This window comes from Equus quagga, chromosome 12, assembly GCF_021613505.1.
Source record: "Equus quagga isolate Etosha38 chromosome 12, UCLA_HA_Equagga_1.0, whole genome shotgun sequence".
Lineage (NCBI taxonomy): Eukaryota > Metazoa > Chordata > Mammalia > Perissodactyla > Equidae > Equus > Equus quagga.
In genome coordinates this window covers 43,175,548-43,193,088 of record NC_060278.1, presented here as the reverse complement: position 1 = coordinate 43,193,088, position 17,541 = coordinate 43,175,548, and the positions used below count along the sequence as shown (strand labels likewise).

Sequence of the window (17,541 nt, the reverse complement as noted above, 5' to 3'; positions counted from 1 at the left end):
GCAAAGCTAGTTTTCCTTGAACAACTGCTTTCTTGCAGGCTTTCTGACGCTGGGGAAGGAGTCTCTGTACAGAGCAGCCTCTTGGCTGAATCTCCACCTTCACTACGAGCCTTGGGCATCTACAGGTCCCATCACTCATCTGGTTGCAGCTGTTCCTTTCTATTTTGGACTTCCTGTCATGAGGACTAAATGTCACGGGTCACATAGCCATTTACAACTCTTTTCCTAATTCAGTTGTGGAAGGTTCCAGGTCTTCCCAGGCAAAATAAGGCAGGTCCTACAGTAACACATAGATCTAATCTCACCTTGTCCAGGACACTCTCCTCAGTCACTCCTACCCCAATATTGTCCTTTATCCTTTGGTGGTGTTGTCTCTGGCTGACATGTCCATATGCTTTTGTTCCCACGGTTTTCTACATAAGACTTTTACGTCTCTTGACCCCACATCCACACATATTTCTGAAGCTGCTTCTTTGCTCCTCCTTTAGATCATCATGATGTTGAGCACTTGCCCCTCCCTACATATGGTACATTTGTCATCAATGGGTAATTATTGATACTCTTTCTCAAGATTCCCTCCATAGCTTGCTTTTTCTGGAAATTGCATGAATAAACACTCAGGCCAGGGCTTACCTGCACTTATGCACTGCATTTGTAGGGGGTATCTTGATGGGCAGCAGCAGGTCCTTCGTGTAGGGTGCACTGAGGGTCAGGGTGTCACCCTCACAGGTCAGGGAAATCAAGACCAGGCGAGGTTCCTGTCGAGCGGTAACCATGTTCCCGTCCTCGCTGGTCACAAGCCAAAACCTGCCATTTTCAAAACACAAGATAGGCATGGACCACCATGACAGGCAGCCAGTCTCTCCAGGAACACCAGACCACTGTCATCTCTGATTTCCTCACCATAAGCATGGTGTGTGTGACTTTGTGTGTTTGTGTGTGCCTGTCTTCAACATCAACTCGGCAGCACAGCAAGACTGAGTCGGTCAGTTAATTTCAAAGGATTTACTAACCACTCAAGCATCCAATATAATATCGGCAGAACATTTTGAGCTACATGGTGACACAGAAATCAAAGACGTTAATTACATTTTCATTTCAACTGCCAGAAAGTCTGATCACTTTCATTAAACGTGCCTCAAGCAGATGACAAGAATCTATTTCACAGAAAGACTGTAAGGACAGGAGGAAGCACAGTGGCAGCAACACAGTGGGCATTGGGCTCCTGCTGACTGAAACAAGACTGTCGCTGAATTGTTTGCAGAGCACGGAGTTCAGCTGACCAGCATGCAATGCCTCTTAAGCCTTGCCAAATCCACCCCCACCTTTAAAAAAAATTAATGTTTCAAAATTCAGAGCTGTGAATTCTGCAATTTGCTAAAAGTTCTATTGTTAATGTCAACGATATTTTTTCTGGCCCGGTATTCCTGGTCTAGAAGTACTTCCCAGAAAAAAAGATAAATGGATAAATAAGAGGAATAGAAAGAATCGTTTCCAGAAAAAGAACAATGGGTTTGTGTAGGTTACCTCTCAGCTACGGAGGAAGCTAACCATATTGACATTTTGGTAATTTCAATTCACACTGAATCGAATGATTACAATTACAGAAGTGAGTTTGTGCTTTGGGGACCCACAGACATAAGAATAAGAAAAAAATAGGGCAGACACTTGAGGCCATCACCTCCAGCAGGTCACTATGGCTGAGTCGTGCAGCCACACTAGAAAAGTGAGGTTAACGTAAGCCCCTTCCCAAACTGCCCTTTTATCTGCCCTTCATCCTGGACACAGACAGAGCTCTGCCCTGCCCCAAATCCTTGGTACCAGTACATGAGTACTTTTTCTAGTAATTCTTCCTAGTAAGAACGGTAGCCTGAGCTTTCCCAGATACAGATCTGATCGTGTCACCTCCTCTTGCAAAATCCCTCCACAGTCCCTGCTTTCCTGACTCTTCAGCAAGGCAGACAAGGCTCTTCATAAACCAGCTGCTCTCCCAGCCATTCTCACCTCCCCGCGCCCTTACACATGCCAGCCTTTCTTTCTCTTTTTAATTTTTTTATTGCGGTAAAATATAAACAACATAAAATATCTCTTAGTTTTATACTCAAAAGAATTGAAAGCAGGGACTCAAACAGATACTTGTACACTCAGGTTAATAGCAGTATTATTCACAATGCCAAAAGGCGGAAACAACCCCAGTGGCCATTAACAGACAGTAAATATGAAAAAAAAAATGTGATTTTAACCATTTTTAAGTGCACAATTCAGTGGCATTATACATTCAAAATGTTGTGCAACCATCACAACTGTCTATTTCCAAAAACCTTTCATCACCCCAAACAGAAACTCTGTACCCATTAAGCAATAACTCCCCATCCCCCCTCTCCCCTCAGCCCCTGGCAACCTCTAATCCACTTTTTGTCTCTATCAATCTGTCCATTCTAGATATTTCATAATTGGAATCATATAATGTTTGCCCTTTTGCATCTGGCTTATTTCACTTAACATAACGTTTTCAAGATTTCTCTACACCGTAGCATGTATCAGAATTTCATTCCATTGGGTTTATATAAAACATTGTTTACCCATTCATCCGTTGATGGCCATTTGGATTGATTCCCTCTTTGGGCCATTGTGAATAATGCTGCAGTGAACACTGGGGTACACCGATCTATTAAAGTCCCTATTTTCAATTCCTTTTGGCAAATACCTAAGAGTGCCCCAGCCTTGTCCCCAGCATACATGCCCTCCAAGCCCAGTGTCTTTATCCAGCTTATTCACACTCTCTAGAATGTTCTTCTCCCAACTTACTTGCCTTAAAAATTCATAATCACTTTTAAATTTTCAGTTCAAGCTCTGAAGTCCTTCCTGATCAACCCAGTTTCTGATGCTCCTTTCTCTGTGCTCCCTCGCACTTGTCACATTGAGATGGTTATTACACAGGACTGAAAGCCTTGTTGGCTTCTCTTGATACACACTCTGGTAGTGTGATGACAAAAATAAAGAACTTACCATAGTGTCTGGTACAAATGCCAGCTCTTCTTATTGTCTATAGTAATATGAGCTCAATACATGATCTATAGTAGTATATGTATATATATAGTATAATTAGTAAATTATATACTATATATAGTGTATCTAGTAAAATTACAACGGCTTTTGCCTCTGGGGTCTATGAAAACACATAAAATCAATAAATTCTACCATCTTTCAGAGGGCACTATACAAACCATGGAATATCTAAGATTCCCGGCTTCCTTCCTGAAGCAAAGACACATAGCTCACCTTTCAATTATGCCGTGAGTTGCCCTCTGTCTGGGGAGCTGAAGGAGGAAAGGTACAGCCCCATCAGTCTGTGTGTTACCTGCAGAAGCTGTGAGGGCTGGTCTGGGAGGAGGGAGTTTGAAGAGCAGACTTACAGTGAGGCCCAGGACAGGCCTGAAGTCAGACCCAGAAGAGGACAAAGCCGCTTGCTCAGGGCCGTTGCAGCCTTCGCTGAACCCCAGGAATTCACACAGATCGCCACCACCCAGACAGGGCGCTCATAAACCCACTATTTACAAGCCACCGGTGTGAGAAAGAAAACAAGAGCCGTGGTTCCACTGCTGTGTGGCTCTGAACCTCAGTTTCTTTATCCATAAAAGAGCGCTTGGGAGGATAAAGAAAAAGAATGTATGCAATAGGTCTTTTTAAGCTGCAAGAATCTTAAATTTCAACCGCTGTCATTAGAATTCTGTGCTCCGCCTTGGGGCACTCTTTGAGGTCTGGGCTTCTCGGCTCCAAGCTTCCCCAAGTTCTCAAGAGACAATTACTAACAATAAAGTGTCAGGGACCAATCCCAGGAAAGCTGAGCCCTTGGCTGGAAGGAGTTTCAGAAGTCGGCTTGCGCACTAGCAGACACCTGGGGACCGAAACCACACCTCATGCGGAGCGCGAGAAGCGAAAGAGCCGGTGGGAGATGGAAACACAGCCGACGCTCGAAAGCGGGTGGGGACGCAGAGTCCCGTCTCTGGGGTCTGCTGTCGGGAGGGGACGGCCCTTTACTCTCTTTTCCTTGCCCCCTCCAGCTCCCAGTTTCTTTATAAGGGGAAGAAGGGGTTGTGAGCGGACTCCAGACCTCCCCGCTCCCTCGCGCGTCCCCAGCCCACCCCGCGCTGCGCCCGCGCCCGGCCCGGCTGTACCTGTCCCGCAGGTGGCCGCTGCGCAGCCCCATGGCCGTGCACTCGGCCGCGCTCACCGGCACCCCCCTGCAGGACTTGACCGGGTAGATCCAGAGCTGCGCCACGGTGCCCACCTGCTGCAGCCGCCCGCGCCGCCGGGGCCTCGCGCGGCGCCAGGCCACGGCCCCCAGCGCCACGGCGGCCAGTCCCAGCGCGGCCACCCCCAGCCAGCGGGACCGGGGCGGCGCGGGGAGGCCGAGGCGGGCCAGAGCCGAGGAGCCGGCGGCGCCCATGACCGAGCGAGCGGGGGCGAGGCGGGAGCTCCGGGCGACCCAGGCCCGAGGCGCGCGCTCCCCTTGGCCCGGAGCCCACAGGGAAGGCGGCTCCTGACCCCTTCTGGGCCTGTCAAAGGGCGTCGCGTACGTCTCCTGAGGGGAGGCCCCTGGGGCAGTGGAGGTGGGAGGTGGCTGCTCAGCTTCAACGCGATCTTTGTCCCATTGCCTCCTCCACTTCCGCCCCCTGAGGCTGCAGGGCGAGATACCCACCCCCACGATCGCTGCAAGTGACTAGTTTATTTACGTATTTGTGTGCTGTTTAACCTAAAACAGACAAAAGTACAAAATTTGCAGGACAGAGCGTGATCTCGAAATTAGAAATCAGGCAGCGAGCAGATCCCCTTCTTGGGGATAGCGGGTGGCAGGGGGCACAGCGTGGCTCGTGCGGAGCGCCCAGCTGCCTTCCGCCACCTTTCCTGCCTGCCACGCAGGGCCGAGGGAGCTTGCTGCGCGTGAGAATCTGAGAGCTCATGGATGAGACCAGGCCCTGGAGGCCTGCGAGGAGTAGGCGGCCGCCCGGGCAATGGGCAGCGGAGAGCGCCCTCTACCAGTCTCAGAATTCCGTCGGCTCCTCCTGGCAGGAAGCCTCAGAGATGGAGGGGCATTCCTCAGGGTCTTGACTAGGAAGGTTGGTGCTGAGGAAAGGTCCGAGGCTTCTTAGGGGAGGAAGCAGTGTGATCCGCCCTGCAGGCACCGACTTCAGTCACTTGTGATTTCCAAATCAGGTCCTTTTTCAAACAAGGTCAGCCATTAGGGTCGGGGCGGTCTAGGATCCTTAGGTTCCTGTTTGATGTGCCAGAAAATGTTATCCTGACACTTATTAAAACAGTAACGAAGAGTTTATTCAAGACCACTGCTCCTCTGATAGCAGGAACAAGACAAGGATGCCCACTCCTGCCACTTTTATACAGCATAGTGTTGGAAATCCTAGCCAGAGCAATTAGGCTAAAAAAAAGAAATAAAAGACATCCAAATTGAAAGGAAGAGGTAAAACGGTCTCTGTTTGCAGATAACATGATGTTATTTATAGAAAACCCTAAAGACTCCACCAAAAGTCTGTTAGAACTCATAGATGAATTCAGTAAAGGTGCAGGATACAAAATCGATATACAAAAATAAATTGCATTTCTATACACTAACAATGAAATATTAGAAAGAGAAATTAAGCAAATCCCATTTACAATTGCATCAAAAAGAATAAAATACCTAAGAATAAATTTAACCATGGAAGTGAAAGATCTGTACACTAAAAACTATACGACTTTGATGAAAGAAATTGAAGAAAATACAAATAAATGGAAAGATAGCCTGTGCTCATGGATTGTAAGAATTAACATTATTAAAATGTCCAACTCCCAAGGCAGTCTACAGATTCGATACAATCTGTATCAAAATTCCAATGGCATTTTTCGCAGAGATAGAAAAACATTCTAAACTTTGTATGGAACCACGAAAGACCCAAAATAGCCAAAGCAACTTTGAGACAGAAGAACAAAGCTGGAAGCATCACACTTCCTGATTTTAAAATATATTACAAAGCTATAGTAATCAAAACAATACAGTATTGGCATAAAAACAGACTCATAGATCAATGGAACATAGTAGAAAACCCAGAAATAAACCCATGCAAATATAGTGAATTAATTTACAACAAAGGAGACAAGAATATACAATGGGGAAATGGCAGTCTTTTCAAAAAACAATGTTGGAAAAACTGGAAAGCCACATGCAAAAGAATAAAGCTGGACCCCTATCTCACACCATTCACAAAAGCCAACGCAAAATGCATTAGGAACTTGAACGCAAAACCTGAAATCATAAAACTTCTAGAAGAAAACATAAGTGATAAGTTCCCTGACATCAGTCTTGGTGATGATTTTTTTGGATTTGACACCAAAAACAAAGGCAACAAAAGCAAAAATAAATAAGTGGGACTACATCAAACTAAAAAGCTTCTGCACAGCAAAGGAAACTATCAACAAAATGAAAAGCCAAACTACTGAATGGGAGAAAATATTTGCATATCATATGTCTGATAAGGGGTTAGTATGCAAAATATATAAAGAACTCCCACAACTCAATAGCAAAAGAAAAAAATCTGATTTAAAAATGGGCAGAGGAACTAAATAGACATTTTCCAAAGAAGACATACAAATGGTCAACAGGTACATGAAATGGTGCTCAGCATCACTAATCATCAGGGAAACGCAAATTAAAGCCACAATCTAACCTCACATCTGTTAGAATGGCTATTAGCAAAAAGACAAGCGATAACAAATGTTGGCCAGGATGTGGAGAAAAGTGAACCTTCATGCACTGTTGGTGGGAATATAAATTGGTGCAGCCACTATGGAAAACAGCATGGAGGTTACTCAAAAATTAAAAATAGAACTACCGTATGATCCAGCAATTCCACTTCTGGGTATTTATCCAAAGGAAATAAAAAGCCTAACTCAAAGAGATATCTGCACCCCCATGTTCGAAGCAGCATTATTTACAATGGCCAAGATAGGGAAACAATCTAAGTGTCCATGGATGAATGAAAAGAAAAATGTGGTATATGTATACAACAGACTATTACTCAGCCATAAAAAAGAAGGAAATTTGACCATTTGTAACAACACAGATGGACCTTGAGGGCATTACGCTAAGCGAAATGAGTCAGACAGAGAAAGATAAATACCATATGATCTCATTTATATGTATGATCTAAAAAATCCAAATTCATAGATATAGAGAACAGATTGGTGGTTGCTAAAGGCAGGGGCGTGAGAAGTGGGCAAAACAGGTGAAGGTGGTTAGTAAATAAAAACCCCTGGTTGTAAGATGAATAAAATCTGGGGATGTAATGTACAGCAGGGTGACAAGAGGTAACAATACTGTGTTGTGTATTTAAAAGTTGCTAAGAGATTAGATCTTAAAAATTCTCACCACAAGAAAAAAATTGTAACTGCGTGAAGTGATGGATGTTAATTTATTGTGTTAATCATTTCAGAATATATTCACATATCAAATCATTATGTGGCACACCTTAAACTAATACAATGTTATATGCCAATTAAAAGAAAAGACTATTGTAATAGAGGTGTTACAATAGGGCTCAACTCTGAATACAGCTAAGACAAGTGGAGATTTATAGCCCAGGAGCAGAGTGAGGGGGTCAAGTGGATAGAAAAATTATTAAGAGGAGACATCAAGGGTAGGAGGATGCTTGCTAAGCTGACTTAACAGATTCTTGCTGAAGGCAGGTCAAGGTCTTCCATGTCAAAGGTAGGGGATGAAAAACTTTGTCAGCAATCAGTTATCAGGGTATGGATTCTCTCTGAAATGACTTAGCAGGATTCTTGCCAAACTGGATTATGCAGGTGTGGCAAGGACAGGGCAAGGTAGAGTCCAAGTCAAGACGAGGGCCCAGAGGAGCCAGACTAAAGCTTGGTCAAGGAGAGAGTCGTTATCAGGTCCAGCTAGGTACATGAGCCAGGATGCTACAATTCAAGACCCCACCAGAATTGTCCACGTGGATGGAGGGTGTCTTGTACCAGAGAAGGGAGAGTCCCCAGAGGGGAGTGAATCCCCTTTGTCCAGCTGGTAACACACTTCAGGGCCCTTCAGTGCTCAGGAAAGATCTGTCCTTGAACATTGTTTCCACTGTAAATATTTGGGCCCAAACAGATTATATCTGTCTTGTTCTTTTCTCTTCCAACCCCAGGGTTCCAACCCTCTTCCCATTCCTGTGAATCCAGGAATTGTGTTCAGAGTCCAGAGGTCAGTGTTGCTTCAGCTGTTGGGGTAGATAATGATCTCACCTCTTCCTGGAATGAGCTGGAGGGAGAAGGGGCTTGGAGTAAACCCAGCTTCCCCAGAAGAAATGGTGACTGATGGTGCCATGTGCCATGGGGGAAGAGAGTGAAGAGCAACACATCTCAGCACAACACAAAACTTGAGCTCCACATTCTCCACAGAAAAGACTGCTCGAGGGCACTAAATTTTGTGTACTTCTGTTGATCTCTCTCCCTCATTTCTCCTCAGAAATTTAAAAGGAAAGATGTGATTCTCTATTTTAATGGTTGATTTTAAAGTTAGTATAATTTTTCGATTTCGTCATTTCCAAAATGTACTTATGCCTATAGCTAACAACACTTTTACCTCACAGGGTGCTGGGAATGGAGACTAATTTTGTGGCCAAACCAGGCTCATTTTGCCCACCGCATGGTATACCAATCATCAAGATGATAAATTTGCAGCAGAGAAAGAGTTTATTCACAAGGAAGCCAAGCGAGGAGATGGGAGAACAAATCTCAAAACCATCTCCCTGAAAATGGAGATTAGGAATATGTCTGGGTAGAGGGGCAGGGTGGTCTGAAGTGGGAATCGATGATTGGAGGTAAGGAGAAGTGGGGTAATTGATAGTAGTAGTCAAACTTCATGGCTCTTCAGAGGACACATGTTCACAAAATGATGGCATTAGTATGATCTGAGGGTGGAGTTTTCAGCCCCCTGATGTCAAAGGGTCACCTGTCAGTCATTCACACAGGCCCGGTTGATAGCTGAGTGGTCTTAACTGGCCTGAACTGGATAAGGAGTCAACCCCCAGTTCCTAAAAAACTCAAGCACCGGTTACCACGGTGACCCAGGCGTCAGCGATGTTATCTACAGGCTGGGTTTTAGGAATGCATTAGCGGACTACCTTTGCAAACAGATGACTGACTGAGTGTAGTTAAAGCAAGTTGGCCCCCTGCTTTCAGTTTCAATCCCAGACGCAGCAAAGGAAAATGGAGAAGGAAGAACAGCTGCTCCTCACTGGCCGCTGGGCGGTCTCTTCAGTCACTGGCCATCAGGCCTGAGATGAGCCATCTGTGGGGTTCATGATGCTCCCCGCTCCCCACCAGTGACAGGAAGTAACGTTTGTGGAGTCCGATTGTGTCCCTGGAGGGAAGCCCTGTGCTCAGTAATCACAAACGGTAAAGAAAAATGAATGACAGTGACTGAAGTTCTTATATAAAATGAGAAAAGCCCTGGAAGCCGACTCATCAATACCAGAGAAAAACTATAATTGAGATTCACATTTATTAGTAGTAAAGAAACCACAAATTGTAAATGGGTTAATTCACTCACATATTACTTGAATGAGAATTCTTGTTTCATCATACCAGAATAGTTCATTTCTCTTTGTTACAAAAAAAATTACTCGCACATTAAAAAATATGTTCACGCTTCCTTCCTCCCACTCCTACTCTCAAAATTTCCTTCTCTTTGAAATCCCATTCTCTCCTTTATCACAGTTGGAATCCCAGGTGGTGCATCTGGCAGTTACATGCAACAAGATACTTTTATATGGCTTAATAGAGGCATGATCAAATATAAAAACAAGGTCTATAAAATAATTTCCAGACTCAAACACAACGTGATTTCCATAATGGCCAAGTCAAAAACACATGAGTGAAAAGTTGGTAGGACTCCAAAGCCACGTAAAGACCACCTAACAGGAATTTGTGACTGTGCTAACATGTAAAAGTATGTCAGGAAACCTGTTATTTTCCATGAAATGACAGATGATAAAATGTAAACCTTTTTTTTTTTAATTTTGCAGTTATTTAGCTGATCCTTTAAACTTTCTTTACTCATCAATATTGTCAAGGTCTGGAGAAGTGTAATAGCTATAGTAACATTCAAGATAATTTTATAGGCAATCATTTATTTAAGTCAAAAATAGAGATTCATTTCCAGGATGAAGACAGTCAAAGCCTGGTAATAAGGACTCGCCGGGGTGGTGGTGCTGCTGTCGTCAAAATCCTCATCAATACCTCCAGGATGCTGAAACCTGAATAAATGATAAGAATCTCTGATTAGTTGGTCATTTCTCCTACTGGTCATAAACAATTCCAACATCCACAAAACAGCCTCTTTTTGAGGTTAAAATGCAAGAAATATAAACTATGTCCTGCACCAAATTACCTTCACAGAAAAAAGCAGCCTTAAGACTGAGTCATTCCCCCGTTCTGGCGACAGCCCCGAGCAAGGGATGTCTCTCATGTGCCATGTTGGGGTGCCAATGGGAAGAGCCCTTCTGAAAGCCATTGGTCAGGCAACTAAAAAATATGCCTACACCCCACGAGTCAATAATTCCACTTTAGGAATCTAACTTACAGAAAAACACAATTTTGAAATGTTCTGCATACAAAGATATATACTACAATATTATTTATAACAAAACTGGATATAGTCCAAGTGTCAAATATTGTAAAATGGTGTTTAAAAAGTATCATATATTTATGCAATATAATATTATGAAGCCATCAAAAATGACATTTGAGGTGCCGGCCTGGTGGCGTAGTGGTTAAGTTTGCATGCTCCACTTCGGTGGCCTGAGGTTCACAGGTTCAGATCCCCCCAGGCTCAGACCTATACACCACTTATCAAGCCATGCTGTGGTGGCATCCTACATACAAAAGAGGAAGACTGGCACAGATGTTAGCTCAGCAACAATCTTCCTCAAGCAAAAAGAGGAAGATTGGCAATAGATGTTAGTTCAGGGCCAATCTTCCTCACTAAAAAAAAAAAAAGAAAAATGACATTTGAATAGACTGAAGGGCTGTGAAAGTGCTTATGATACATACTTCTGTGTGTATATATATATATATAATATGATATATGTATGCATATATTTATCTGTGTATATATATCAATATAGACATGATATATCTATATGCAAATTATATATAGCATACAGATATATCTATCTATATAAATTATATAGACTTATATAGAAATAAACTATATATAAATTAGATAGATATCACATATATCTATAATTGTATATAATTATATATATTATCACATATATATATCATTATATAATATATATTATACAGATCTTGGCTACATTAAACAAACAAACAAAAAAGCAACCAGAATAAAATTTATAAACAGGGATAATGAGTGATTTCTTTCTTCTACTTTTCCAGTATTTTCTAAATCTGCTGTGATGAACATGTATTCCATTTATAATGGAACAGATAAACTTTTATATAATTAAATTTTAAATGGATAAATAAACAGCTGAAGGAACCCTGGTGCAAGCATTAACTGCTACTTTTTGTACAGGCTTTCATCCACCTGTCGAATAAAGGAGATATCCCAGAATGCAGAAACAGTAGCGGGCTCACACTTAAAGTAAATGAGTAACACTGGTGTTATTTTTTTTTTTAAAGATTTTATTTTTTTCCCTTTTTCTCCCCAAAGCCCCCTAGTACATAGTTGTATATTCTTCGTTGTGGGTCCTTCTAGTTGTGGCATGTGGGACGCTGCCTCAGCGTGGTCTGATGAGCAGTGCCATGTCCGCGCCCAGGATTCAAACCAACGAAACACTGGGCTGCCTGCAGCAGAGTGCGCGAACTTAATCACGGCCACGGGGCCAGCCCCAACACTGGTGTTATTTTTAAAGCCCAATAGAAATGCATCACCAGAAAGGAAACCTCTGGGTGCTTCTGGGGGTGGGGCAGGGAGACTTGACACGAAGTTCCACCGGTGGGACTCCTGGGGCTGGCACTCAGGGAGGAGAAGCAGAAGTGCCCAGGGTGTGTGGGGAGTGGCGGACAATGAAGCTGAAAGAGAGCTTGGGGCCAAATGGCAAACAGCATCTATGCCACACTGAGGACCGGAGCATGCCACACTTCCCTCTCCACACCCACAGCTTCCACTCTGCTTAAATCACATGCTGTCACCCCAGCCTGGCCCCTCCCCCCTCCTGTCACCCCACTCCGCTCCATCCCACACCTGGCTCAGACAATCTCCCAAAAGCACAGTTTTGACCGTGATTTGGGCTAAACATGTCCCACAGCTACCTTCTCCGGCAAACTAACTGAGAAGAACCTACAGCACGTGGCTTCACCCCTCCTCTCCATCCTCATCTCTCCTCACCCCTGCTCCAGTCCCTGTCCCCCTAGGTCCCTGTAGTAGGTTGGCCATCCTAGGAGCTTCTATCACATTAGACTCCTGGCGCACTCTCTTGACTTTCCTTCCTCCGCAAGTTCAGGTTCCACGTCCACTCTCAAGCTTTCCTCTATCAACCTTCCCAGAAAGAATTTGTTTCTCCTCTGAACCCATGAAGCACTGCATCTCTCCTGAGTTACAGTTATCTTTTTACACATACAAATGCATGGCATAAGGTTGTGCAAAGAGCCTCTTAGCTCTACCTCTTATCAGCTCCTATCTGAGCCTTTTTTCCTTGTCCTTGAAAATGCTGATTACCACATCTATCTCACAGAGACCCTACTAGGATTACAAAAGGTAACACTTAGGCTCTTCAATGCACAAAGACTCCTGGGAAGCAATGAATCCTGACTCCAAGTGAACCACAGATGCTCCTTGCCTACATCCATTGCAAAACGGGATCCAACGGAGTAGATTTGAGAACAAGCAATACAGAGGACACCCATTTGTTAAGGTACCTCAGAGGCCACTGGGCGCCCTCAAATGCAGACAACATATGAAAGAGCTTGGCTCACGCACTGTTCTGGGTCCAGTCAATTGTGGCCTAAATCACAGGAACACAGGATCAGTCTCACTCAAGCCAGATGGCTCAAGCTTGGGTCCACCTTCCCCAGATGGGGCTTTAAGAAATGGTAGACACTTAAGAACTTCCAAATTTTCTCTCCTAACATGTCCCACAGCTACCTTCTCTGGCAAACTAACTGACAAGAACCTACAGCACGTGGCTTCACCCCTCCTCTCCATCCTCATCTCTCCTCACCCCTGCTCCAGTCCCTGTCCCCCTAGTGGGGGGACATACCGCACTTCATCAAATCCAAGACACATCAATCCTAAAATATACCACTATTTTATGCATCACTAAGATTTTTCAAAAGGGCATCCTGAATGTTATAAGAAGCTTGCTGATTTCAGAGATGTTAAAATATGGTAAAAATAGGGATCTTAGAACTGATGAAATATAGTTTTGGTTATGGAAATGCCTAATCATAACAGGTAGCCAACAGAAGATTCTTTCCTTTTTGCCCATCTCAAGGGGAAAGCCAGTCTCATCTTTATATCCACTATGGCATCTAAGACTGGGCACTACATGGGGTAGTTGTTGCAATGATGACACTAAAACTCATTGCTGATATTTATTGAGCACATCCTATATTTCTGTTGCAATGCTGCAACTTTATATGAACTAATCCTCAAAATAACTTTTACTGGAGGTCGGCCCAGTGGCACAGTGGTTAAGTTCACACACTCTTCTTTGGTGTCCTGGGGTTCACCAGTTCAGATCCCGGGTGTGGACCTACCCACCACTTGTCAAGCCATGCTGTGGAAGGCCTCCCACATATAAAGCAGAGGAAGATGGACACAGATGTTAGCTCAGGGCCAGTCTACCTCAGGAAAAAGAGGAGGACTGGTGGCAGATGTTAGCTCAGGGCCAATCTTCCTCAAAAAAAAAAAAAACTTTTATTGATTGTTTTGAATACTATTATTATTTCCACTTGGCAGAGAAGACAATGAGGCTTAGAGGAGTGAAATAACCAAGTTAGGGAATGGAGCTGCCAGGATGACAAACCCAAGTGTATCTAATGCTAGGTCCAGACTCTCTGAACCATGCTGTCCTGAAGGATGAGAAGGCAAGATCGTGAGAAGGTCAGGCCAGAATTAGAGAGAAGGATGGTCAAATGTTTTGGAAATGAGGTGACTTTAAGAACTGGGTTATGGGTTTTACGAGAAGAGTTACTCAAAAACCTCGATTTGAGGTCTTCCGACTGACTTTCTCATTCCTATAATTTGGGGGTTAGGCATTCCGCTCCAGGACTCAGGGTTTTATTTGGCCTGATGGAATCAAGGTGAGAGCATTATTTTCTACCTTGTAATTCAGAATTCAGGCACCTTGATGCCCTGATCTTTTTTTTCCAAACCTTAAATCATATTTAAAAAGGACATTTGATGAAAAGCATTTGATTCAACTTTTTTCCTCAAGTTGATTTTGAATAATTTAAACATTTCTGCTTCCCTTTTCCATCAGAGACAGAAAAAATAAAGAAAGAACTCTTGAGAATGACTCACCATCATTTCCTTATTCCTTAAAGATCTTCCCTAATGAGCTGGGAACATAAACTTGTCTTTCTGCTGAGGCTCCTGCATCAGCATTCTATAATTGGATGGGAAAGTGGGATGGAGAAAGCTGGAAGAATACAGATTACTGAGAGGAATAAAAACAAAGGGCATTTTCCAGCTCCGAAGATTAGAACACAAACTGCTCATTCTCCCAAGAGTTAAAGCAACAAAGCATAAAAACATCTCAACACAAGAAAATGTGACAGTAACTTCAAGGCGCAGCATTCCAGAAGCAAAGCTGACCTTTTACCACGTCAGCATAGTGGATCCGTCACTCTACCATCCGATACACGGGGTCACCCACTTTCAGGCTTCCAGTTTTTTCCACCGAATAATAGATCCCAAAAAGGGGGGACGACTTGTGTATTTCCTTCTCAGAAGGATCACACAGGCGGTAGCTGAAAGAAGCAAAAGTCCATCGTTAGGCACAAAAAAGAAATAATTTAAATGCTCTCGATAGAATTCAAGTCTTCACTCTCAGGTTATCTATACAGAAATAGCGAGCCTTTTCTACAATATTGACAGCAGTCTGTGAGCAATTGGTCAAACTGCAAATAATCCTGGTTTTTCTAGACGCATCCTGAGAGTCTAAAAAATTTTTCCATGGCTTCAGTTGGAGGTCAAAAAGAGAAAAACTTATACGTGTTACTTAAAATAAATACTCTGTCTACATGTGTGTCTCCAACTTCACGACACATTGAAACAAGTGCTCATGCAGTCTCAAAACGGAAACACCCTGAACCCTAAAACCTTCTGTTTAATGTGGGTAAGCATATGCTTTCCACCTCTCCACGTTTATAAGCCCCAAACTGGGGTTATTTGGTGAACAAAGACAAAGACAGAGATGCAGTTCACAGCGGGGCTGGACTATTGCTGAAGTTAATTTTTTCAAAACGCTTGTCTAAAGAAAAAAAAATTTACTGCATCTTAAAAATCAAAAAACAAAACAGAATTGTAAATCTAAAGGCTTCAAGAAATAACCTCTTTTCTAACTTAAACCCATTCAAAACAAAAACCAAATAGAGGAAAGGGAAATAAAATAGGATACACCTCCCAAAAAATGTTAACTTAGATTTAAAAACACATTCTAGGGGCCAGCCCAGTGGTGTAGCAGTTAAGTTCACACACTCTGCTTCGGCTGCCTGGATTCACGAGTTTGGATCCCAGGTGCAGATCTACGCATCACTTATCAAGCCATGCTGTGGCAGGCGTCCACAAATAAAATAAAGGAAGATGGGCAGAGATGTTAGCTCAGGGCCAATCTTCCTCAAAAAATAAATAAATGAATAAAATAAAAAATAAAAATAAATAAATAATAAAAAACACATTCTATCTTGAGAACTAAAGTCAGCCAAAATTCTTTAAATAAACACGACATAAAAGCAGCTCCTGGATAAACAAACTCTGACAATTCATTACACTCCAATTTTTCTAACATTTCATTATACAACTTCAATTACTCTCATATTCCTTGATATGGATTCTAATAAAGGAATCTGAGTTGCAATAAAAATAAAGTATTTGATGTCTTAATATGGAAATACACACGTAAATGTTATTAAAAATTGATATGAGAGAGATGAAAATTTCAAAACGTAGTATTATACAATTATAATTTGGTCAAAAGCAATAGAAAATCCATCCAAAAAAAAAGAAGCAACAAGTACTCACATGAACTAACAGACACAGACCAACCAGAAGGCAAAGTGGAAGGTGCTCGAGAGAACACCTACACCCACAGGATGGGGATAATATTAGAAACACATTGACCTTCTACCTCTTCAGGGTTTCCAGTGGCTCCTTCCTGTCTATCACTCCAGTATCCGGGTCTACGGTGGTCAAAATGCACCTGTCATGCAATAACCAAGGGTTAGGTGATAGTTAAGAACCAATGAGCGAGCCACGCCAGAGGTCCCGCCTCGAGAGAATCCTCACCTGGAACAAGCCAAAACCTTTTTCATTTCTACGTTGCCAATTAGGAGTTCATCCCAGGTATCCTAGGAGAAAAGGCAAAGTTATCTTTTGAAGTAAGGTTTCATTAGTCTTTAAAGCAGTTTATTCTTTGGCTGGGAGTAACTATGCAGCTAGCAGAATAAAGCAGAGCAAGAAGATGCCAAGAACTCTCTCCCAAAAGGACTCAAAGGGAGGCAGCGTGTCGGTGAGTCCAGGATCCACTTCTTGACTCACAATCTCAGAAACCTGACTCTGTCGGCACAGCGGGAACAGACCTTCTCTCGGGGGCAGTTTGCCATGAGAATCACAAATTAACTGGAGGGTTGATTTATTGATATATAACAAACGAGAAATGTATAGCTTGCAAGACCAGCCCACTTTTTCCTTATAGTTAAGCTACAATGGAAGCCAAGTTAAAGTCGGGTCCTTCTTTGATGAGTGGGACATCACCCAAGCGAAGTCAGTTATAAGATTCACACTTCAACACTTCTTCCTCCACACAGAGGCAGCCAGACCCGGGGTCCTGGCATGCCACAGCTACTGGCCCTGTTTTGCTCTCCCACCTTTGAACAATGGCACTGCCAACGTCTGCCACAGGGTTTTGATCAATCCTCACAACTCTGAGGGAGGTACTGATGTGATCCCCATTTTACACAAAGAACTGGAGGCAGAGAGAGATGAGAAAATTTGCTCCTGGTCACAACAGCTAGGTTTGAAGATCTTTCTGATCCTGAAGACGAGACTTTTAACCACCCAGCTTTTAACTATATTTATATCTATCTATCTACACACATATATACATACATATATATGGAGGTTATGCAGATCACATTATGGATACGCACAGTCACCCCTCGGTATCCGCGGGTGACGGTTCCGGGAACCCCCGCGGATACCAAAATCCGCGAATGCTCAAGTCCCTTATATACTATGCAGTACAATGAAGCCCATGGACAAGGAGCACCGGCTGTGTACATACTTATATAATT

The 17,541-nt window shown here is 43.2% G+C and overlaps 2 protein-coding genes across 3 annotated transcripts in view; both read right to left on the bottom strand.

Moving 5' to 3' along the window:
* Positions 1–4,617, bottom strand: part of MTARC1 (mitochondrial amidoxime reducing component 1) — a 33,298-nt gene extending 28,681 nt beyond the window's left edge. Inside the window, exons 1-2 of the mRNA XM_046680093.1 lie at positions 4,179–4,617; positions 634–807 (exon numbers count right to left, since the gene is read on the bottom strand). Coding sequence (XP_046536049.1) covers positions 634–807; positions 4,179–4,450 — 446 coding nt within the window. The 5' untranslated portion in view covers positions 4,451–4,617. The remainder of the gene's footprint in view (positions 1–633; positions 808–4,178) is intronic.
* Positions 4,618–9,540: 4,923 nt separating this feature from the next.
* MTARC2 (mitochondrial amidoxime reducing component 2) overlaps positions 9,541–17,541 on the bottom strand; it is a 35,861-nt gene continuing 27,860 nt past the window's right edge. Inside the window, exons 5-9 of one of the 2 annotated variants that reach the window (XR_006891085.1) lie at positions 16,535–16,596; positions 16,377–16,448; positions 14,843–14,997; positions 14,549–14,633; positions 9,541–10,313 (exon numbers count right to left, since the gene is read on the bottom strand). Coding sequence is in view for 1 of the 2 variants with exons in the window: in XM_046678835.1 (XP_046534791.1) it covers positions 14,871–14,997; positions 16,377–16,448; positions 16,535–16,596 (261 nt within the window). In the remaining variant the exon portion in view is untranslated. The remainder of the gene's footprint in view (positions 10,314–14,548; positions 14,634–14,842; positions 14,998–16,376; positions 16,449–16,534; positions 16,597–17,541) is intronic. The other variant, XM_046678835.1, reaches the window with a different exon arrangement.